This window comes from Spea bombifrons, chromosome 5 (genome assembly GCF_027358695.1).
Source record: "Spea bombifrons isolate aSpeBom1 chromosome 5, aSpeBom1.2.pri, whole genome shotgun sequence".
NCBI classification, from domain to species: domain Eukaryota; kingdom Metazoa; phylum Chordata; class Amphibia; order Anura; family Pelobatidae; genus Spea; species Spea bombifrons.
In genome coordinates, this window is record NC_071091.1 from 49,102,970 (window position 1) to 49,127,749 (window position 24,780).

Consider the following 24,780-nt stretch of genomic DNA (forward strand, 5'->3'; position numbering starts at 1 on the left):
GCTCTGTAACTAAAAAGGCACCATTCCCCCTTTATATAGAGCAACAAACTTAAGGGTACAAGCGTTTGTAAGAATCTTTATTAAAGTCTTGACAAAGTTAACTGCAATATCCAAAGTAGAGTTATCGCTTCCCCTTACTGAACCTGGTGAGTTAAAATGACCAACTCATTGTTTATTCATACTCTAAGATCCATACATACATCAACATCTAGTTATTGTCCAGATACTTGTACATATTTAAGGACAGCATCTTCATGAAAGCTTCAAGTTCTTGTGCTTAGCATATTAAAAGAAATACTAACCTAAAACTCTGAGGCACGCGGATGATGATACAGAACCCATGTCGTTTGCAGCTATGCATGTGTAGATGCCATCATCCTCTGTAGTCACACCTGCAATCTTTAGTGTTGCTTCACCGAGATCACTGCAAACGGAGACGGTTACAAGATCATAAAACACACCCTTTCCTTACGCTTGTGAAGTTTTTTATTAATCTGGTGAAGTGACATAAAATGTCCTTGTTCATTGTATATTGAAAGTTTTCACAAGCTTTTGTTTCAGAATTGCGCTAATCTAGAACAAAGATTGGAGGCAGGAAAAACAGTGCATGTGTAAAATGGTATCCATCCGCAACAAGTCTTTAAAGCGTTAGAACAATTTGTAAACTATACAGTAATGCCATCATTTAGTAAATCATCTCATTTATATTTTAATAAAAGTAATCTGATCAAAGGATTACTATTTCAGAACAGCATTTGTGAAGGAATAAAATGGCACTCCATGCTTGATTTACCTTTTTATTCAGACAAGATAGGATTAAGATTCTTTATCAAAGCCGAGTAAGAATCTCACTGTACCTGTAAGCGATGCTATAATGTCCATCATTGCTTAATATCTTATGATCAGGACCCTTCCAGGTAATGGATGCCTTGGGTCGACCACAAACTTTGCATCGAAGAATGATTGACTCTCCTGTCTCACATGTCACCTCACTTAATGGAACTATAAATTCTGGAGGAGCTTCAAGAGAAAAAGATACATTGTTTAGAATGCTAATACAAATTTGTAGCACAGCTAGAAAATATAAAAGTGTTTTGATTAAATTAACTCTTTAGTACCCCTCCTTATATATTTTAATTTCTTAAATACATGTCAGTTGTTGCTTAACTCAATTGATATCTGTTGGCATCACAAAGCACCAGTGGACGCTGGCCTGCCATACTCAACCAAGGAAGGCCGAGAGGTACTGTTCACCTTTAACCGTGCAGTTAGTCTAGTTGCGGAGTTGCTCATGAGACAACACACATACTGCTGCTAACCTAAATTAACCTACACCATAGATTTCTACATAACACTGCGGGACAAGGCCACTCAAGAAAAAGCCATTCATATGGATAAAAAAAAGGCAGAAATAAAAGGTAAATAAAGGGAACACTTAAGCTTTGTTAACACTAGCAATTTGTTCCAGTATGAAAGCGTGAGCTGACCCTGTATAAATGCATAAACCAACATGTCAGGAAACTTTAAAGAAACCTTGCTGATTGAACTATGCATTATACAGGGACAGCCAAGCACATATTGCAGCAGAAGCTCACTGGGGTCGGCACTTGATAATGTATAGTGAACTCAAGGAGTTAACACCACAACTTTTCTGAGAACTTTATTGAATACAGCCCCTGGAGATATAAATACAACTTTTCCAGCAACTTTCCCAAGAGAGAACCCATAGAGAGAAAAACAAATGAGGAGCAACTTCCTATCTATAGCCACCTTTTTGCAAGACATACGTATCAAAGTATGAAATAATAAGAAACGTTGAGAGCATTTGTTGGACTTACCATCATAAATGCAGTTTGGATTCAGGAGCTGGGAAAGAAAAACAAAACATATTACAATTTGTGGTATGTTCTTTTGATTGGGAGGTGCTTGAAAGTACCAGTAAAGGAAATTATCAGCACATGGACTGAGAAATGATGCGCTCACATGTAGTTATGTTAAAATGTATTTGTCCACTGTGTGATTTGCTGCTTTGCTGCATATTTTTCACACAGATTTGGGTCGGAGCATTTTGTAGATTGCAGTAATACCTAGAGGATGTCTGAGAGAACCAAAGACACCATTTGAGGCTTGTTTCATTTGTTTGAAATGGCAGGTAATCAACCATGCTGTATTCAGGTGTGAAAGTTATTTTTTCACACCTGACTAAAGTTGTCCCTTGGCATTACATAAAGAACACAAATGTTCAAAAGACCTCACTGAAAAATTGAAAAAAATGTTCTAGATTTCTAAGGCTCTAAGTCTACACAGCCATGATGGCCAATGGAGAAGGTTGCAATTTGTTTTTGCCAATGTGTAAACTCATCTAGGAAAAACACCTTAGGTAGCCTTCTATTGGTATACAAGCTTCTCACGTCTTAATCAGCGTTTATGACTCCGTCAAAGACATTGATATAATGTGGGATTCATGGCAGAATCGCAAGGTGCTCTCTAAAACAAATACTCATCATCATGAGTGAAACTTTTTTGCTACATGGGCTCCACTATGTCTGGTGTCATTTCACATTCTGCATGACCATAAAATACTGTGCTGTATACAGTTATCTAGGTTAGCACTGACAAAAACCTGTTTTTATCTCATGCTGTTCCAATAAACGTCATTTATTTGACCTTGATGCTGCTATTGTTGTGAGTCGTGTGATAATTTGAGTTCTTCACATACATTTGCAGGTGAATATGCTGGTGTAATGTAAATATAATACGTAACGCGTATATGAAAGTCCATACTTCATCTAAAGCTGACCCAGTAACTGTTACAGGAAAGCACCGCTTCAAGATTAAAAAGCAAGCAACATTTACAATGGTTTACAAGGTTTAAACAAGGTTTTTACACTGTAGTGCCCAGATGTTTTTTTTTCACCATTCTTACAATATGTTTTGTTCACCCCCCCCCACAAACTATTCTCTCAAGGGCAGATAGGCCTTTTTTAATATCGTTTTATATCTACAGTCCTTCATTTAGAATGACTAATATTTGGAGAACAACAAAAACAAATAAAAAACAGGACAGGTGGCAACTGCTGAAAAAACACTACACTTGTTAAGATGATTTTACTATTTAAGCTTTTTTCTCCCATCTAGAATGGGGTTCTCCCATTTGGGGGTCTTCAATGATCCCAAATTGTCTGCACAACATTTGATTTAATGGAAAATTATTTGACCATTACATACAGTACCAATAAACTTCCTCTATCTGCAGACCTTGAGGCTGTCATTGTGGTCATGCGATCAGTTTGGGTGTCTTTCCAACACTGAGCCGACTGTTAATGACAATACTAGAAGTCATGCTTGTCCAATAAAATCCTTTTCTCCATATAGACTTTCATTAGTCAGAATGTCCGGCTGGGTAATTAAGACAAGTTATTAATATACAGCTATCCAACATTTAATGGGGTTCCCCTTGAAAGTTTGAAGCTTTGCACATTCTTGGACCTAAATACAAATATTGCTTTTCAATGTGCACACTATATGGTAGGGAAAGGCTTAAGGCATAAATATTAAGTGATCTTGTTAAAATCAGAATACCATAGTGATTAGTGAAGTAAAAGCAGTTGACCTTTCTTCTAGTGCATATTATGACTTTTACCTTCACAGATACCTTATTGGCTAGTCCTTCTCTTGATTTGCGATAGCCATTTTCTAGTTTTGTTTCTCTTTTACCCTCTTTTTCCCTCTTCTCAGATTTTTTCCTTATTCTCAGTGCTGTATGCCAAGATGATGACTTCCTGCAAAGGGAGCAGAGATAATACCCTGTTCATTTCATTCATACATGTTACTGTGGTAGTCAGGTGTAAAGCAGTTTAACATTTCTTAAAATAGTTACAAAGGTTCTCAACTTAAAGATATTCAAATATTCATTTTAAAAAGAGCCCATAAATTCTCATGAAAAACTCAGTATAACAAGAAAAGATTAAAGGCTCCGATTAATGTGCTAGGCTTTGCCTTACTATCCGTATCACCTTGTAAAAGATTATTATGTAATAAAGATTATTTAGAGCTGAACAGTCAGTCTTGTGGTATCCTTGGACTAGGTATGTGGATGGCTTTTAACTTCTATGGACTTCTTTCTCTGCTGATCTAATCTTAATTCTTAAAATCAGATATTTTTTCTGCCTACAACAATGTAATGGAAAGGACGCACAAATAATCCTCAAAGGCAATGGTTCCGTTTCAGTATCACAGAAATATTAAAGTATTAATATTGCTCTGCCCCCAATTCATTTAGTACAAACATTTTCTCCCTAACACATGGAGAAAATGATCTATCCCTGGGTTTATACAAAATGCAAATTTCAGGACAAGACTTCTTTCTCATTTGCTCTTGTTACAGGCCTCAGTAAAAGTATGGTCAAGGATTCAGGTATGCCAAACGAGTACTTTTCCGTTACATAAGATTTTTTTGTTTGTTATTGTGGCATAACAGAATGTTTTGCTTATTTTGTGAAAGCAATTCAGCAACTTGGTATTTTTGTTCACAATGTTGGGGCAGACCAAGAGACTGTTCTATTTTTGTGACCTTTAATAAAGTAACTATAATGAAATTCTCAGAAAATTGAACCAAATGCTTTTTTTTTTTGCTTGAAAACGATAAATGATCTGCTATCCACATACAATAGTGCCACCGCAAAATGCACTGCAAAGCATTAACTATTGACCTAGCAACGGAACGTAGTGGAATTATTTAACCCGCATCAATGAGAGAACATGCGGCAAGTTACCCACTCCCACCCCCAAAACCTACAAGTTCCAAAAGGACTATTTTCTCTCTTTCAGTTACTGGATTGCACAACTCATATGAATGAAAACACGAAGTAATACCCACTTTAGTGTTCCGTCGCACATGTCAGTGATGACTGCACTCGTGTGGCCTAGGACGTAGCTTGGAATCCAGCCTTCAGCCGCAGGGCATTCATCAGTGGCAGCTCGAAACACCAGAAACTTGTTCTGTTGGTTGCTTGCCAGAATTTGTACAACTTCTCCTTGGTAGACATTGATCTCATCCTCCTTCACCGCTGTGTAATCGTGCGTCACCAGCATGGTGGAGATATTGCTACTGCTGCTACTTTCACTCTGAGGGTGGATAGGAAGCAAGCAGAAAGTGGCAGAGAAAGAAAAGCCGAGTTAAAACACAATCTTAGTGTTAACATGACAAGGTGACTACTTTTACAGTGCACCTAAAATACAAATGTGCCTATAAAGTATTCAAGATTAACCAACATGCCCATTTTCAACAGGTATATTTACTATACGTTATATTTCTATTCCTTCTTTACAACGACCCTAAAATATTCAGTGTAGTGTAGCATGTAATAAACATATTGCAACTGAATGTTATTTTTACAGTGCCAATAGTGGTGATTTTAGATTGTGAGTTAGGTGTGCACAGGATCAAAACTTTACTCCACTGAAGAGAGATATCCAATCAAATTGATGCACGTCACTGTTCCTGCTTGATAAAGTGAAGATTCCACTTTGAAGGTTACGCAAACCAAACGATAGCCTGGTATTACTACTTGAAGGTTCACGGAGATGAAGGACCAGATCAATATGTCTGAATTCCACACTGATTACCTATTCTCTCAACTTTTACTTTATACAGGATGCTGTATACAGATGTTTTTTGCACCGAGTACATTTTATGAGTTGGGTTGTTTTACTACTAACTTTGGATTACAGAACAGAAATAAACAAAAAATAAAGAATTTTACTATAGCACAAGCAAATACAACTATAGCAAGTACTTTATTACATCATCTAACATTATATTTTTATTTTCATTTCCCTTTTGAAGAGGTCTCTGAAATAATATAAAAAAAATCTGTTTTAACTATAAAAAAAAAAACCCAAAACAAAACAAACACTAACCCAACACTACCACCACATGGTAAAAATTAAATAAAAGGGGAAATAGTAAAATGCAAAGCATGATATTAATCAGAAAAGAAAGACTTATGGTTTGAGTCCATAAAAGCTTGAAATTGGCTTAAGCTGGAGTTACTGCAAGCATTACATTAAACATGTTCATATCGTTAAGTGTCCTAGTTAAAAATGTGAAATAATCCACGGTTTGCCTTTATGCTGTTAACTTTGTATACTTGCCATGTTTTATAACAACTTTATGATTGCTGGAAAGTTGAGAAATACACAAGACCAATTAATTTAGACACTGAGCGATTCCACAATTAAGGTAAAACCCACCCACTAGCGGCCAAATAGAAAGCTATATTTTTTGCATAGTTTTTTTGCAGATTTATACTTCTTTATACTACATGTCCCTGCTGAAACTGGTTTTAGGCTTGCCATCTTTTCCTAAAAAAAATAAATAAAAAAAAAAAAGGAGACATAGGCCACATAGGCCAGAGCCTCAAAGTTGCATGACCCTACGAGATTGAGCTTCAGGCTCCTCGGTACAGGTCAATCACTGTGGATATCCTGTAACAAAGTTGTAGCACAAACAGTGGTTTGAACTGTAATTATTAACACACTCATAAATACATACCCCCCCCCAAAAAAAAATCACTGGTAAAAATAAATCTGCACAAGGAATGTAGGTAAGCGGTACTCAAGTTCACTCCCATCAAATGTATTCTGTAAACATTGATGTGATTGTTATAGTGCTCTTTATTAAACATACTCCATAAAAGCGAATATAGAGCCAGACACGCGTAACGCATTTTGTACTAGGTGGTTAATCAAAGGCTCGACAGTTTGATCCAAAGTCAAGCATTTAAATACATTCACAATTAAAATCATTGATGGGTGTGTGCTTACAATTACACAGCTGTAAACTATCCAAATAAGAAGTAGTCTAAAAATGTGATTAAAAGAAACGAGAATTAATGAAAAACTGTGAAATTAATAACCTTACTAGAAAAAAAACAAAACTAAATAACTAATAATGTATAGTCTAAATATAGATAGTTCATAAGTATAATATGTGAGTCCAAGTGACAACAAATCTGTATAAATTGTAAAGATTACCTAAATTACATATATATTTATACTTTATACAAAATGATTGACTCACATTTTTTACTTTTATTCGTTACAGTTGGTATATTTAGTTATTTAGTAGTAGTTGTATTTATTTTTCTTTTCCAAGTAGAGATTTCACATTTTTCCTTCACCCATTAATCATTTAATGGTGAATGCATTTAAATGCAGACCGCCAAGCTTATGATTAAGCACCTTGCGTGAAATGCATTAAGCGTTTCTGGCTCTATATTCGCTTTTATGGTGTATGCTGAACAAAGCAGAGTATTACTATCACAGCAAAATGTGCAGAATTTGACAGGAGTGAACTCAAATGCCACTTACCTATATTCCTGCCATATTCCTGGTGTATATTTGCTTGGAGGGATTGGACCCGGCCTTGTCGTGTTGCCAAGATTATCCCACCATATCCCTCTTTTTTTCCTACTTCATAAAGTTTTAAAGCTACACATATGTTTAAATCGCACTCTCTTTCATTCTCTTAAAGTCTCCCCTACCTTCTCTGCCAACTGTGATTCAAAAGGGTTAGTTACCAGCTATGCTGGGTGTCAAGCCTAAATGGTTACTGGACCCTTCCCCATTTTAAATCTAAATGTTTTGCTAAAGAAATCTTAATTGAAGATGATCCAAATTAGCTGAAAATCCAGAATGTTTGAGTGTAGATTAGCTATACAAAATATTAACTTAATATATAGATGTAGTGGGTGGAGGAATGATCACATATCCTTTGGTGAATTTGTTCCTTTGTTGGAAAGAAGTTTGATGACCGCAAATAATGGAAAGAGAAAGCCTCTAGTTCAGCATCTTTGCTGAGGTACAATATTCAACAGAATGTGATATTGTACAAAACCCTTTATAGCCGTATCGTATAATACAAAATAAAGCGTAATATTTTCAGTTGGTATGAAACGCTGACATGCATAACTGCAATAACAAAACAATAAGTCACTTGGAGATTTTTTTTGCTATTTTTTACTATTCCGCTGAAGAAGAAGAGGGTAGGGTGAAAAAAAGCAAAGAAAATTGTTAGTAGTAATCTATACTGCATTTAGCAAATGCAAGAGATCAGATCTAGTGTTAGGTAGCCTTTCAATTGTTGGCGCACAGATCACAAGCAAGTGAATGACGTAAAAAAGGAGACCAGAAGAGTTGATTATTTCAGAGCAGGGAAGCACTGGAGAGCCAGAAGTTAGTAACGCAGAGTGATGGTAACGAGCAGAAAGGTAGCATGGGAGGTTTTTCAGAAGAGCTTGCAGAACGGAGGTGGCTCTGTTCTTACCCCATTACTTTGGGTTGAGTGAACTGACTGCTCACTGGTCGACGAGCAGGTGCTCATGCGGTCTGTATCCTTGTTTTGCGTGGATTGCCGGTGAACTTGGCGTTGGAGGGAATCGCTATCCCCTGGGAAGGTGAATGAGCCAGGGCGGCTTGCTGGGGATCCAGGGATGGAACTCCAAAAAGAGCCCTTCTGCAAGGGGCTGCTGGGTGCAAAAGTTTCCTTGCCAAATGTTGATGGGAAATTAGATGAGACAGGAGAATTGAGAGGTGACGCAGTGCCATTTCTTGGCTTTACAAATGTAAGGGTGCCCAGACCACTTCTGGAATGGCTATCTTCTGTGCTTCCGCGCAATTCTTTCGAGTTTCCATCTACTAATCCACTAGAAGATTTCCTAGGGCCGTCTAGCTTTTTCATCTTTGGTACTGAATCAGATTCTTTATCCCGACACCCTGCCTCTGTAGTGGGATGAATTCTGTCTGTGTGACTGGGGGCAGTTTCTAAGGAGAGGTTGAGAGGTAAAACTGAGGCGTGGCGCACAGACATACCTGACATCTTGTCTGCCTCTGCTTGTGCCGAAGCTGCAGAGGAGACCAGGACAGGGGAATGATGTCTGACAGGCTGGGGGATCCGGGAGGGCCTGCTTCGACTGGAGCCACTCAACCCAGTACAGTTGCTTGGGCCACTGGTGGGTGTGACACTGCTGCCACTGCTTCCACCAGTGTGGTTTCTCTGGTACTCGATTGGTGATGTCAAGGCTAAAATTGAAGAAAAAAAGAATTTAACAAGTGTAGATGCTTTAACCTGAATTCACCATTGCACCTCTAGATGAGTCCCCTTTAACCTGAGACACACATTGGAAATATATGTATTCAGGTACTCTCTGAACATGTTACTTCCCTGCAGGGGACATTTTTGTGTGTTTCAAAGTTGCCACCTGGTCATTCTACTGTAGTTAAGATACTATTACACATTCATAGAAGTTATATTTATAGTTGGCATTCCTCAAAATTTTACATTTACAGTCACCACACGTGTTACTTTGGACCGAGTATAAGATGTCACATCATCTGGAGAGCTAGGACAGTAAACACGAAATAGATGCAAGGCACATGCACTTAAGTCATATGCAACAAGAGTGCTTTTAAGCTTTTGTTGTACCGCGCATACAGTCCTAAAGGGAAATTTGCAGTGTCCACAGTGATGACTGTTGGTTTTTATTGGCTGGAATAAAACATTTGTTATAATCTTTAAGCAGTCCTGTCCAATATAGATGACTACTTTCTGTAACTACTATATACAGAAGACAGTAAAAGTAAAGCGAGAAATTCCTACCATTTAAGAAGTTGCGTTGGTTTTCCAAAATTTGGTTGATTTCATGGATCCACACTTGCTTCACAGCAGGGGATGCAGAATGTAAGACATACATCTCTGTAGAGTCTGCAGACCTTGACAGCAGCGCAAACTTGCATGGATCATTGTCAACACATTCTTCTAAACTAAGGCAACTCACCTGGGGGGACAAGTACCATCAATGACCATTGTTCTGTGCATGAAATTTGTATGACTAGGAATAAATGTCTCCATGAGACAGAGTTTACAATCCCCAAGACTCCTTTAAAGCACTTGTATGTATAGTTATAGCAACAGAGTGATGAAGCAATTTATTAACAGGTAGTATACATAATGTTTACTGCACATAGTGCAGGGGTGCTCCAAGTCACATTATTTACTGTGGGGTGCAATAAGATTACTGCTACTAACCTATACAGAGGGGAGTCTTTTCTGCCCACTATGGTGCATGTAGTTAAACGAATTGCCTGGTCACCTTACTCATGGAAACCAGGTATACAATGAATATACAGTAAAATATATATATATATATACACACACACACACACACAAAGAGGAGCACACCCTAAGAAGCATACACATTCAGATTCCCAGGTTGCTGTTAAAATAATAATGAGTCTCAATAGGTTAAAAGGCAGTAAACTCTTACTTATTCAGCTACTTGGTAAGCAATGTAGACATGTAAACTTAGATAGGACTCGCCGATATTGGGGTATTTTGACAAAGAGATGGGCTAAGCAATATATGGCCATATAGTGTGATCAGAGCCTTAGGTGTTCTGGCGCCCTGTGCAGACTACTCCTCTGGCGCCCCCCCATCCCAAAAAAAACTCTGCCCCTTCCCCTTACTTACCTTGTTGAGTCCAGCGGTGGGAGCGGGAGGCGTCCGTCTTCCCGTGGTGCGCACTTCACAGCTGAGCGCCGGAATATTCTGGCGCTCAGCATAAAACGCGGCACCGCGATGGAGTCACGGAGAGTGAGGTGCGCCGAGCGGTTGCTGAAAACTTCACAAGCGACCGCTCGGCGCCCCTGCCCGGGACATAAATGAAAACATTATTTTTTTTTCTTTGTTTTAACTTTATTTAACATCCTCCATGTTAAATAAAGTTAAAAAAAACTTTATTTAACATGGAGGATGTTAAATAAAGTTAAAAAAAAAGCAAAACAAAAAACCCCCCGGTGCAGAGGGGGCGGCAGCGGACCTGGCGGTGGCGGCTTGGGACCCCGCGGCGGCGCCCCCTGGAGTGTGGCGCCCTGTGCGGTCGCACACCCCAAAGGCCGGCCCAGAGTGTGATGTAATTCCCAATGTTTAAGATAGGCATTTCTGAATGGTATTTGCTGGGTATGCATGGATTTCTTGTTATGCTAAATGAATGTATAGTGTTTTTCTGATGAATTAATTTTTTCTTGATTGAATCCCTAAGGTAACATGATGCATACGCTTCCCAAGTGCAACCACCTCAGCTACTGAAACCTCTAACAACAAAATTTAGCTTGTTCACCAGCAGCAGAAAAGGCTTACCTTGATACTATTTTTAAAAAGAAATCCGGGCATCGAGTATCCTTTCTTTTTATCCAAGGGTTCACTAAATATTACAATTTGTTCAAAGAGGAAGACCCGCCTCTCTTTACAGCGCGGTAAAAGTCCTGTTTCTTGATCTGTGACAAGGAATGTGTCTTGCATCAGGAGTTTTCCTTGAGCAACAATTTTACCCTGTTAAAAAAAATGTGTATATAATTTCTAATTAATGGTGCAAAAAGCAGATGTTTTTACTAAAATAAAACATTGACATTTTTTTTTAATAGTTGCATTAGCAAACTGTGAATACATTAGCACTTTCTGCAAATATAATCACTTAACCGTATTTGCTTGATTATAAGATGACCCCCAAAATCTGAATATTTAGGAAAAAAAGAAAAAGCCTGACTATAAGACGACGCTTTGGGAAAAAAGTTTTACTTGTAACTATTAATTCATGTAAACTAATTTTTTCATATTTAATAAAAACTGATTGAGAAATTTTTTTTTGCCAACCTGTCCCCCTCCAGTTATGCAAATCTGCCCCCAGAAATGCCTTATACCCTCCTATATGCCACTCTGCCTCCTTGATATGCCTTATGCCCTCCTATATGCCACTCAGCCCCATGATATGCCTATAGGGGGTTAAAAGGCATAGCATGGGACAGAGTGGCATATAAGGGGGTATAGGGCATTTCTGGAGGCAGTGAGGCATATAGGGGGTTAAAAGGCATATAATGGGGCACTCTGCCTCCAGAAAAGCCTTATGCCCTGGTGGAAGTGCCGGCAGCAGCTGAGGTTACCAGACAGGAGGATCCAGGTCCCCTGCAGCGCTGCGGGGGATCTGGATCTTAGTCTCATAGTCAGAGCTCTATTTGAGGTCTGATTATAAGACGAGAGATATTTTTCAGAGCATTTGCTCTGAAAAAAACCTTGTCTTAAAATCGAGCAAATACGGTATATTTTAAAAATAAAGTTATGGTTGCTCAGGGTTGTCTATCGGCTATCTAGTAGTATTTGCATGCAACAACAAAAGCGGCCAGCACTTCATTTATGTCCACCAGAGCCGACTGTACAGGGCTATATTTATAGTACAGGCAAATAGTAAATTTTATATAATGTATCACATTCTGTTTTAACCACAGTATGAACTGATATATGTCCTTTGGACTCAACTACTGTAACTCATGCAAAGTATCTCATTCACATAACAGTCTAAAGATGTATTACATCAAATCCTTGTAGTCGACCAACGTTCATCATGTCATTACAGCGCTTCGGTACAATGCACATGACTTCCACAGCTTTCTGATGATAGAAAAACAGATGAGGCAATTACAAATCAAAGCAAAACACTGACCGTAAAAAGAGTGGGAAGGAAAACAAAACACTAAATAGTGGTCCAAAAATATTGGAAATATTACAGCAGTGACACAATGCTTTTAATCTTGAGCCAATTTACTCCACCACTCGTCTTGTGCTAAATAACCCAAAAATACCTTTTAACATTTCTACCTTGCCTGATTTTACACATCTAATGGAGCACGATGTACAAAAACATCAGGCAAGTTCCAGCCAGAACACACACATTTGGCAGCAATGTCATTCTCAGCATAATATTACTATGGGTATAACTTCAAAATTAGCTTTATTTTACAGGTAAATATTATTATTGATGTTTCAATGTATTATTAACTGAAAACTGCAGCAAATACCTCTAATTCTGCTACATCCACACAAGCCTTCTTGGAGTACTTAAGGAAATCCTTAAAAAGGAAAACAGAAATACAAAACCATTTACTATTTTTATAATTCATTTTGAGAGAACAAAATCAGGAGCTAAGACATGATGTGAAAGGATATATGCACTAATTTCATATTAAATTAAGGAAATGAAAGGTCTGTAGATATCACTGATAACTGGTGCCTATATTATCACGGTCCAAAAATAGAGAAAATATACATTTGCTTTACTGAGTATAATAACAGCACTCCATCTTTTTAAATAACGTATAATCATCTCTCTAGGTTTTCATAGCATACCTTTAAAAGAAGCTGATATTTCATAATTCTTTGAACTGGTTTTATTAATAAATCCGTAAGTTGAAGTCGGTGGCCTAGACGCTGTTTCATGTCCTATAATTTAAAAACAATCAATAAGAGGTGAAAATCAGATAATTGGTTGTAGAACTGAAATAAGTCCATAAAGCATACACCGTTATCAGTCATGAGGACACCAGTAGCCTTTCAGTGGGTTACTCCAAATTTTGTACCCTTCATGACCATGGCTGTTTTAACATTTTTGCAGTGTGTGTGTGTGTTTAGCTGTAAAACTAGACAATCCAGGGTATTTAAAATTGTGATATTTTACTTATGCATATAGTACTGCAAGCTACTTTATGAAAACAATACAATAGCTGGAAAAAAAGGGACATTTGTGTAGAAGTTATCTACATACAAGCAGTCACTTTTGTTCATAAGGGGGACAAACGATCCGGCAACTTGGAGAGTCAAGGTAGCTATCCTTTCCCTTGTATACCTGGAAGGCCTGAGTCTTATCCTGCTTGAATCCCAACCTTCCCTTACACTTCATCAAGGATTCATATACACAGGATATTCCTTCCAGGTGTTTAAGCCTCTGCAAACCTGGCAGCGAGGTGCTCCAGTATGATTGGATGGAGAGCTTTTTAACGATGCCCATTAGCATTGTGAGGGGCCACGACTTAAAAAATAAATCTGGCACATCAATAGGGGGCCCATGGCTGCTTCGCCAAAAAAAAGAATTCGGACTAGCATGATGGAACTGCTGGGCATAAAAGGTTAGATTGGGAAACAATGTCCCCCAAAACATCATCTCCTAGAAAAAGCTTCACAATCTGGAAGGGTGTATATCCTGTTACATCAATATTGATGCCAGAAATTGCATTGAAAGGAGGGATGGCCTATAATGATTCCCAAATGATGTCATGGTGACATCACTTGGCACCTATTAACATTTTCTTGGAACTGTATGGTTCCCCCAATTTCTTATTTAACATTTTTTGTTAAATATTTTATAAGCTCCCTTGGCCTGCATTGTTGATCACAGTACACCCTGACCAACTTGCATGGGGTGCTCAGGTCTCAGGAGGATGTTTTTACTTTTGGCGCTGGCAAGCAGAAGAGTGCCCCCATCTTGAGAGGCATTCTGCCCCTTACTATGCTGCTTGCGATCACTCTGGATCACACAGCATCCCTGATTTAAAATTTTTATTTTATTTGGTGCTGCGGAATGGCAATACTGGCTGAAGGAAGGGATCCCTGAATGTGACCGATCCCTGCATATTTTGTTTTGGTGTTGCTGAATGCTGCAATAGTGAGGGATTGCAGCAACATTGACTGAGCATAAAAGTGATCTCTCATTGCTTTCTAAATTAATTTAATCCCATGACATACCAGGCAAGTCATGGGTCCTGAACCGTGGCTGGCATGTCATTGGTCATTAAACCACAGTGATACTTGAACATACAGGAAATGTGGCCAAAACACTGTACGTAATTTGATGCTAACAAAGTGATGCAGCCACAATGACCAAAAATAAATAAATCGCAAAATAAGTCACTTTGTGATTGTTACCTACCTCAAAATAAGTATCAATGTATTCTGAAACAATATGTTCAGACTTTGGTTTATTTTGGCAATATACTATGTACATGTGCAGCCTTCTCTCCTGTTAAATAGATGAAAAGACATTGAATGAATATACAACCTTTTGCAATGAGCAATTTTGTAAAAAAATATCACAGCAGCTATCACGGCAGAACTGTCTCCATATCTCCAAAACCAGCAATAACCCCTTCATCAAAACCCTGATTAGATCTGTTATTGATGACGCTGTGTGCCAAAGATTAGGAAGGGAAATGATGTCTGGCGAACAACTTGATATTTACAAGAGGAATAAAAGACCAAAGGGATTATCGGGGCCAATGACTTTTTGGGGAATTTTATAGAAATATCACCCAAGTCACTGCAAATAGACAACTTGAAGTAATAGCCGCTAATTACTCTTTTTTTCCGTCTTTCAATGTAAAAACAATATTATAAAATAAACTATTAGTGCAAGGATATCATAGGGATTGTTGTGACATGCAGTTAAATTACAATGTAAGACCTTAACCCTTTGTTTTCAGGTTGTGTGTAGATGCTGTAGTAAACAGCTCTACTTATAAACTTACATGCTTCACAAACAGTGAGGGCAGTCTTTCAGGCTCATCCAGACACTTCTCTAATTCTCCCAAAAAGAAACTGAGAACAAAAAAAAAAAGATTCATCACGGACATTAAAACAAAACATTTTGAAATTGTACTGCAACTTTTTTTTTTTTTTTTTTTAAATATCACTTATTTCCAGGGGAACTCTGTACAATATTTGCATACACATTTAAAAATTTTTTTTTACGGTTTCACAAAAATTCAAAACACATTATCATATGAAAATGTAGTTCACATTTAAAAAGGACATTAGTGTTTGATAAAAGAGATCAATTATACATACTCTCTGTGCCAGTCATATATCTGATGAATGTTCCCAAAAACAATCTTATCTTTTCCTTTCATGTCGTCGGGAACACCATCCTCCTTCATGAGTGCCATGTATCCCTTTAAAATGAAATATACATTTAAAATATTAATATTCAACTGTATACACAAGCAAGAACTATTTTTTAAGCGGCTGAGCTGTCATCAGAAAACCTGGATGTAAAATTATGCATAATCAGGCCACAAAACATATTGCAGACAGATTCTTTTGCACTTAATCTAAAACAATCATGCTACGTATTTCAATTGAAGCTCATCGCATTGATGTTTCTGTGTATATGAACAATAAAACAAAATACAGAAACCAAGAATTACCTCCACCACATAACCAAGGTCCCGAACGTAATCTCGCTCCGTTTCTACTAATTCTTGTAATACGTAACTGCAAAATATGAGTAATAGGCAGTATGATCATACACCAACAGTCACAAAACGTTATTTGTTCATAAATAGGACGCTTTATTTTATAGGAATGGATTAGCCAGCTATACTCAAGTATGGGTGCTGATGAAGGCAGTGCATGTCCTTGGGGACCACTATAGTTTCTTCTAAAAGCATTCACCGACCTTACCTGTTAATACTGTTAGGGGATACTAACACCGCATAAGAGAACTCTAAGAATGGGCTATATGTTAAGGATTTTGTCATATTCAGATTCACAATTTGCCCATATTTACTTATGGTACACAAACCAATGCACCAGCATGCAAACAAATTCCAGACGGCCAACACAAAACATTTAATTCTGCATTAACGCGACACTTACTGTCGACGCTTTAGAGAACTAGACTTCTTTTCTTCCATCTCGTCGATTGGAGAAGAGGAGGAGAGCAGAGATGTATCTGAAGGATTGAAAGATGGACTGCTACTGTCACCTTGGTCTACTTGCAGTGAACTTGGACGATCTTCTAGAGCCTGAAAATACCGTATAAGTAAGCCGTTTAAGCCATATGTGCCAATATTATCAAAACACATTAGTATATCATTACTATTGAAATGATTTAAATGGTTCAATTGCTTATCCTCCGCATCAAAATGTTGTAACTTTGAGCTTTTGATGCCGAGGGTTTCATTCCAGGTGCTTACATCTAACTACACATTCCCCCCACAGATATATACATGTAGGGATAACCTTAATTGTCAAAATGTTTTCAAGTAGTTATGCAGCACCTAAAGTGATATACTGGGCCGTTTTACATCATACATTTCATGGGACATGTCTCCTGGTAATGGGCAAACCCACACTTCATAACAATCTGATGGAGGCGACAGTAAAAGAGAACTCCTAAAATAGTTCTAGGTTATTTGCCGTTTCAGGTTATAAATACGTTATGTTTTCGCTTTTCTTTTTTCAATTTTTTTTCATAAGCTAGTATTCTAGCTCTGTTATCACGGCCTTATCTACTTAAACATGCCAATGCTGTTAGAACGCAACCAATATAGAAGTGAATATAAAGTTGTTATTAATTTGATATGATCTTCATCTGTAACAAAGTTCCTCAGGGACAACATAAAAACACAAAATACCAGGGAAAATCATAGAGACTTTTTGTATGTAACTCACCATTTTGCTTTTTACAAGTTCTTCAATAGCACTGACAAGTTCTGCTGCACTAGGTGTTTCTGAACTAGTTGGGCGTACCAGCAATCGAGATGAAGTCTGCAAATCAAGGACTAAAGTTAATCACTTTCATTAGCTAATTCTTGTGTGTAAAATAACTAGTTAAAATTATAATTCACTTTGAGCAGCAGAGGATCAGCTATACTGAAAATAAACACAAACAGTACCATAAAATCAAACACTTCTTAGACAATGACCATCAAATGATATTTGCTTTTTACATCTGGCATCTAATATGTGCCATGATCATTAAAATACTTCAATTACCAATTGAAGCAATGTTAAGCAATGATCATTTTAATTCACAGAACAAAAATGTCCTTGTACTTTACACTAATACTGTAATATTGGCGCTCAACAGAATAAATAGGTCAGCCTTGAAGCCATTTTAATTCCACCACATTTAAAACACTGTGACCATGTACTGGAATTACAGCCATGCATTAAATGATTCAAATTAAACAATGTAATACTTCTTCTATTTCCCACCGCGGTAATGTCTTAGTCATAATGAATGCATGCTCAGAATTCTAATCTCTTGCAGGGTTATATGGGACATAGCTCACCATTCTTTCTGCCATCCATATTGCTCACACGTATATGCAGAGAACGGTAGTTTTCTGGCATCATTCTCTATAGAATGCCAACCATGGTTAAAAATGGGGGTAATGGGTGTTGACAGAATTAAAGGATGCAGGGTTGAGGGGCATTCATTTCAAGTTACAGCCATTAGCAAACATGTGGTGTATGGGTCACATGTCATTAAGTAACTGGAAACCAGAACAGGGTGCAATACAGATTATATTTCATGGGAACTTTATCACTCACACACACGTAATTCATGCAACGGAGTGTTCTGTTCAAACACTAAACTAACAGAAAAGATAACAATGTCAGTCAATGAGAAACCTTTGCATTATGTTTTTCTCCTTTCGTTTGGTAGAATTTCCCAATTTAAAATGTTTAAGTATTTTAGGTTATTATTGACATAAGACAAAGGAATTGGGGTAAGGGAAAGCAACTGACTTTATATGGAAAGGTATGGGAATTGTGCCAAAACAGAGACAGAACACAAGTCTACATAATGCTGCCATTAAACAAGAGGAAAATGTCCACAAAAAAGGAAAATAAAAAAGAAATAAAGTAAAATTAGTTCAACAGTAAAATCAAAATCATAGCAAAGTACACAAATCTATGCAGGTCTAATTAAAATAAATACAAAGCTATATGCTAATGGTATGTATTAAATATTAGTTATAGTTTAAGATGCGACTGTGAAAACACTGTTTACCAGTTGAACTGAAATACCAATTGATAAGGCATACAAATGACCCTAAGAGTCATTTTGAATCACTATCTGATGAGGGCAGTGCAAAAATAAGTCGAGAAATGTAAAAACTAAAATAAAAACACATTTTTAAAAGTCAATGAAAAAACAGACTGAACAACATGTACCTCTCCAGGTGCCCTTTGACACACAAAATTCCCCCAAAGATATATGCATGTAATATTCTGTGTTCTAAGCCTAAACAGGGCATTTCTTTAGCAGCAATGCCTATCCTGTAGATGAAATCCTCAGCAAAATTAAGAAAAAATGCTACTAAATATTGATTTATATGTATAAATATAGTTTCAAACTAAAGCACTGATTCTCCTGAAAAGAAACAAATGTAATTTGTGTGAAAGTCTAAATAAGTAAAATGGAAATGACATGGCAAAAGTGCCAATAACAATTTATACGTGTAATAAAAAACAAAAAAAGAAACTGCTTCTTTAGTGGTTAGCAGTAATTAAAGAAACCAGGATACATGAAATTATATCTAATACACTGGTTACATACGCACCAGCCAAATGGGTACTTGAACCTGGCTTAATTTTATGTAGCTCACTAAAACATACAAATCTTAGAATTCAGAAGCAAATAAATTCAGAAAACAATTATATGCTTTTTGGCTAAGGTGGAAAAGCTGAGGCTCCAAAAACAATCGACTGTGTCCAGTAGAAGTTACCTTGTCATCCTGAGAGTCGGGCTGAAGAAGGCTATGCTGCTGAATAGCCATAGGAGGTGGCAGCGGTACCGCATCAGGCCCTTCCTCGCCTTCCTCCTCTCCACAGCTCTGCATGCCGGATGATGAGGACTTAGAAAGTGTGCCACTACTGAGACCTTCATTTCGTACTCGCTACAAGACAGAAAACCTTTACAGTTACTGAGGGTTACTGAAAAAGATCATGGAACTATTAACTAAGTCTGCAAAAAAACTTATAGAACTTCATTGTATTAAACAACAAGATAACACTGAATTCCTCAACAATGAATATATTAAAAACAAACAGGAAAATTGCCCAATAAACTTAATGGGTTAAAGATGTGTTAATCACAAAAAGTATACTCCTCACTGACCTCTTCAATAGTTTCATCCTGGGGTGTTGCAGCGCTGTCATCTGAGTCCTTTTGGGAGCCAGAGTCTGCATTCTTTCGTACCTCCCTGCTTTTTTTGTGTTTGTGGGCCAGTTTTTTCACATGTCCATCAGCTTTTCCACTACTAAGTCTCCTCACAGGGCTTGTGAGCCATTTCCTTAAAGTATTCCCAGGTCGCTTTGGGCCAGGAGAACTCTGAGCACCGATAATATGAGGTTGCAGGGAAGTCACCGAAGCTGGAGGGCTGGCATCATTACTGGAGACTGAAAGGGAGTCTGTCGGGAATAAAATGAAGTTTCAACAGTTAATTAAAAAAAAAAAACATCCTCAGAAACTAAAATAACCAATCTTGCAATTATTCACTTACTTAAAACTGAAAAGAAAAACATTTTAAAAATGTACATGTAAGTAGAGAACTTTCCTGTTACACAAATACAAACAATCCCCACAACAAGCAGAGACCACTCTTTAGACAGAATACACCAAAGCCGACCAAATGTCAGGTACAGAACGTAAATTAATATAATTATGTCTATCTGTCTTATTATATGTGTATACAGTAACATGCATAGAGAGCCTGATGTACACCTCCCAATATCGTCCATGGCTTGGGTTTCGTCTATATGAATTTCTTTATTCACATTATATCCCAAGCAACAGAAAACAGAGACAACACATGAAACCACACACACAGCTTGTGTTGTGTATTCTTGACAATGCACAGAAAGCCCCAAGAAAGCTAGAAAATGTAAGCTCCTTTCTACTGAGAAAGATGCCTACAAATCTTCGAATGTTAAAAAATAAAAAATATAAGTAGACATTTAACGACAGACAATTAAACCTTCTATTGAACATAATATCCCTGCGAATTGCTTCGCATCCTTCAAAAATAACTATATAACCCCCTTTTGTGATACGATGCTTATAGTAATATATACATTGACACATTTACACACCGATATACAGCGGATATATTGCCCTTCTGCATGATAGAACAGCTGGCCAACTGTGTTTTCCAGATTGTTCATAACAGCTCATAGAAATATTATCTTGTACAGCAAATCAAAGCTATTCTGCCAAACTAAACAAAGCAGTCCCAAGGTAATACAAAGGAAATTAAATCCTCTCTCGCTCTGACACTGATGAGATGAGCAAAAATGAAAGATTACAAAAAGGAACTGCTCATGATTTACATGAATGAATTATAAACTGTGAATTCACATAGAAGACATATCTTACCTCTCTTTTTTTATTTTACTTCCTTAATTAACTTTAAGAACCAGTGGGGTCAATTAAGATCCCCTCTAGCTTTCTGCAAGTTTCTAGATGAAGTCAGAGTTCATAAAGAGTACACTTTGACAATGTACGTTACCCCTTTCCAAAATTACATATGAAGTTACACCCAAATGAATTACTGGTCAACTGTAGGGCCCTAAGGATCTAAGTATATAGAAAAGTTTAGCCTCATATGCTCTGCTCCCATCTTTATAACCTTACATCATCTGTGATTAATAACCTCTTAGATATTTTCTCCCATTTCAACGATAATCAGATGTGAGCCGTTTCCTACAGCCTAACCATTTCCATATTGCAGGATTGAAGAGCTGGAGAACAGGGTTTCCTTTGAAACAGCACAATCAGGTACATTAAGGGGAATTAATTCAATTGGGAATTGGAGTACTGATGCTTCCCTTCTCCCATTAATATGCTGTACCACTACTTACTCATGATCAATGATCAGAACTGAGTGTCTGAGATTAGTGAAGACTCAGTACGGGGTATAACAATAGTTGTTATAGACACATTAAGCCTTGAAGCCATTTGGGACCCTGGAACAAACATGCTTGCCTTAGTAACAAAATCCCTGAATCTTTTACAATTTTAAACAGATAAATACTGACTTTATAGTGATGGTAACTAATTTAACTATCCAAATATAAACTTACCTGGAAACATTGCCCCTGAGGATGTATAGTGAGAAAACATGGATTGTCGAGCTGGGCTTAGAAATAATCTGACAGCTGAATGTATATTGGTAGGAGACACTTGTTGATCACAACACTAAGCACAAGTAATTGTTATGTGATTACTTCTAAAAATAAGTGCCACCAGAAAACTGGTTATGGTAATTAGCTTACAACAAATAAGCTAAGGTGGTATTTAAAGTATTGCACATACGATCTTCTGTGTTGTATAATGAATTTGCCCTGTCCCAGTTATTACAGGAATGCGGAAGATTTAGGATATCTGTTGAAAGTCTGCTTTTAATTAAGCACCTAAAAAAACATTCCTGAAAGATCATTAGTACCTTGGGAAAGTTCACTAAACAGTCTGTGAAAATCAAATTAGCTCTCTTTGCAAATGCATAGAGGTGATTCAAATAAATTAGACACATACAAAAAGTTTAAACGGCTTACAGGTGTCAAACATCATATGCATACGGAGGCTAATGTTTTCCAATTCTTTTACATTTAGTTAATGCAACGTGCATAACAAGACTCACACGAGCAATTTATAAAGACCACTGAAAGAAAAAATAAACAATATTTAATTGTAAAATAAATTAAATATGGACCAGTCTTTTCTTTGAAATCTAGGCGATATCTAAATAAGAACTTTTAGTGAAAACGACAGTTGCACTAATATTCCTCCCAAACACTTAAAATAAGGGCTGAGCTGGCCCAGTAGTAGTCAAATGTTTCATGTGAGGTTAGTGATTCATGATTTTGAAAAACAAATGCTGAAATTCTTTTAGGGGAAACTTAATGGGTTCCCTCAATAGCTCAATCCATGGTCAGTTCCACAAAAAAACAGTCTTCTGTGAATGGTTCAGCTTGCGAGAATTTTTGTAAATGTTTTATCATGGATCGTGCATGATATATTGTTTATAGCAAAGGTGGTGGAAAGCTAGATCGGACACACAATTCACTTTTTCCCCATCTGTTTGTCCAAACTTAACATTCACTTTGTAAGAATAAACTGGTATATATGAATCTTGTCACTCAAGATTACAGATGGTTGAGTAAATTAATTCCCCAATTGCTATTGAAAAGGGTTGGATGGTAGCAATCTAAGTCGCTGGACACAAATAGTTTTCAGTTTTGTGTTCCACCAGGTTAAAAATAAAAATGTATTTATTTATTGCCTTTGTGCGCCATTTGTAGGATGGCCTTGCCTATGAATAAAAAAAAGTATGCATTTCCAGGGTAGCACTCCCTAGGTCTAAATCAAAATGAATACAAAGCAGTCATTTGGCACTATGGTAGTTTGTTATTAAACTACTAAAATTGTCTATTATATACAAAACCTCTATACTACGCTGTGTGGGCTTAAATGCCCCTATCCAAAAAAAACCTATTAAAATACATAGGAAACTAGAAAGTAAAGTATGAGATTACAAAACATAGCCTAAAACTGCTCAAATCATCCCCATTTATAACAGCCGAGCATTTTAATTTCCTGAGACTTCCTATGTTTCAATAAGTAAAAAGGCAACTACAGGATTTTTTTTATTAAGAGTAACAGAAGGCTCTCTGTTCTGCTCCTACACATTTTGACTGTAAAGGCCTGCAGAGCCTACAAATTCTGCAAAATTGCTTGGCGAGTGGCTGTTACAGAAAAAAGAAAAGATATTCTGTTTAATGTTTTATACATCAATAGTAATATATATATATTATGTAGGGCTGCAACAACTAATCGATAAAATCGATTATAATCGATAATGAAATTCGTTGGCAACGAATTTCATTATCGATTAGTTGAATCGATTTTTATCGATTATAAAATGAGGGTTTTTTCAGAGCAAATGCTCTGAAAAATACCCCTCGTGTTATAATCCGTTTAGTGTGACTCACAGGAGTCACAGCAGCAGTTGCTACTTACAGTTCCTCCCTGCAGTCACTGCTGATTGGCCCGCCCACTTCCTTTTTCCAGTCCCTCCCTGCAATCGCTGCTGGAGAAAGAAAGGGGCGGGGCCAATCGGCAGTGACTGCAGGGAGGGACAGGGAGGATGAAAGGGGCGGAGCCAAATGGCTGATTGGCTCCACCCATTTCCTTGGCATCGCCATGGCTGTGACACTCATCTAACTGAGTATAAAATTAATATTTGGGCTGCTGAAAGTTAGGGGAGGTGTTAATTTAGGGGCAGTTATAGTTAATGGGGTGTTTAGGGTTAACTTAGGGGCAGTTATAGTTAATGGGGTGTTTAGGGTTAACTTAGGGGCAGGTATAGTTAATGGGGTGTTTAGGGTTAACTTAGGGGCAGTTATAGTTAATGGGGTGTTTAGGGTTAATTTAGGGGCAGTTATTGTTAATGAGGTGTTTAGGGTTAACTTAGGGGCAGTTATAGTTAATGGGGTGTTTAGGGTTAACTTAGGGGCAGTTATAGTTAATGGGGTGTTTAGGGTTAATTTAGGGGCAGTGGTGATTGATGGGGTGTTTAGGGTTAATTTAGGGGCAGTTGTGGTTGTGGTTGATGGGGTCTTCAGGGTTAATTTAGGGGCAGTTGTGGTTAATGGGGTCTTCTCTTCAGGATTAATTTAATTCTGAGGATTGAGGATTAATTTAATAAGGTTAAGTTAAAGTGCAGTTAGAGGTAAAGGGGGTAAACTGAGGGGAATCTAAATCCTGGGGGCAGTGAAGATTAATCCTGTATTTATTTATAAAAGTATTGTCTGTGAACGAGTCTGCAAATCCTATGAGGCCACTATGGCATATCAGGGGGGTATACGGCATACCTGAGGAGGACGGAGTGACATATCTGGGGGTATAAGGCATATAGGGTATATAAGGCATATAGGGTATATAAGGCATATGTGGGGAGGGCAGTGTGGCATGTCTGGGAGGGCAATGTGGCAAGCCTGGGCTCAAATATGCATAACTGGGGGGCAGGTTGGGGAAATAAAAACAAGAAAAAAAATGTATCCTGCCGTTTGTTTTTAACATCCTATGTTACTTTATTAAATAA

General features: G+C 37.5%; 1 protein-coding gene across 3 annotated transcripts in view; it reads right to left on the minus strand.

Annotated features, from left to right (window-relative positions):
* The window catches only part of TRIO (trio Rho guanine nucleotide exchange factor), a 137,044-nt gene that overhangs the window by 7,692 nt on the left and 104,572 nt on the right, over positions 1 to 24,780 (minus strand). The window contains exons 35-53 of one of the 3 annotated variants that reach the window (XM_053467343.1): positions 19,797 to 20,089; positions 19,405 to 19,575; positions 17,339 to 17,434; positions 16,541 to 16,689; positions 16,090 to 16,156; positions 15,731 to 15,834; positions 15,412 to 15,481; positions 14,817 to 14,906; positions 13,241 to 13,333; positions 12,913 to 12,963; positions 12,428 to 12,505; positions 11,201 to 11,392; positions 9,662 to 9,839; positions 8,330 to 9,084; positions 4,880 to 5,127; positions 3,656 to 3,782; positions 1,839 to 1,866; positions 858 to 1,020; positions 303 to 424 (exon numbers count right to left, since the gene is read on the minus strand). In XM_053467343.1, the coding sequence (XP_053323318.1) occupies positions 303 to 424; positions 858 to 1,020; positions 1,839 to 1,866; positions 3,656 to 3,782; positions 4,880 to 5,127; positions 8,330 to 9,084; positions 9,662 to 9,839; positions 11,201 to 11,392; positions 12,428 to 12,505; positions 12,913 to 12,963; positions 13,241 to 13,333; positions 14,817 to 14,906; positions 15,412 to 15,481; positions 15,731 to 15,834; positions 16,090 to 16,156; positions 16,541 to 16,689; positions 17,339 to 17,434; positions 19,405 to 19,575; positions 19,797 to 20,089 (3,075 nt within the window). Of the gene's footprint in view, positions 1 to 302; positions 425 to 857; positions 1,021 to 1,838; positions 1,867 to 3,643; positions 3,783 to 4,879; positions 5,128 to 8,329; positions 9,085 to 9,661; positions 9,840 to 11,200; positions 11,393 to 12,427; positions 12,506 to 12,912; positions 12,964 to 13,240; positions 13,334 to 14,816; positions 14,907 to 15,411; positions 15,482 to 15,730; positions 15,835 to 16,089; positions 16,157 to 16,540; positions 16,690 to 17,338; positions 17,435 to 19,404; positions 19,576 to 19,796; positions 20,090 to 24,780 lie in introns of those variants that run through there. The other 2 variants (XM_053467342.1, XM_053467345.1) reach the window with 2 other exon arrangements.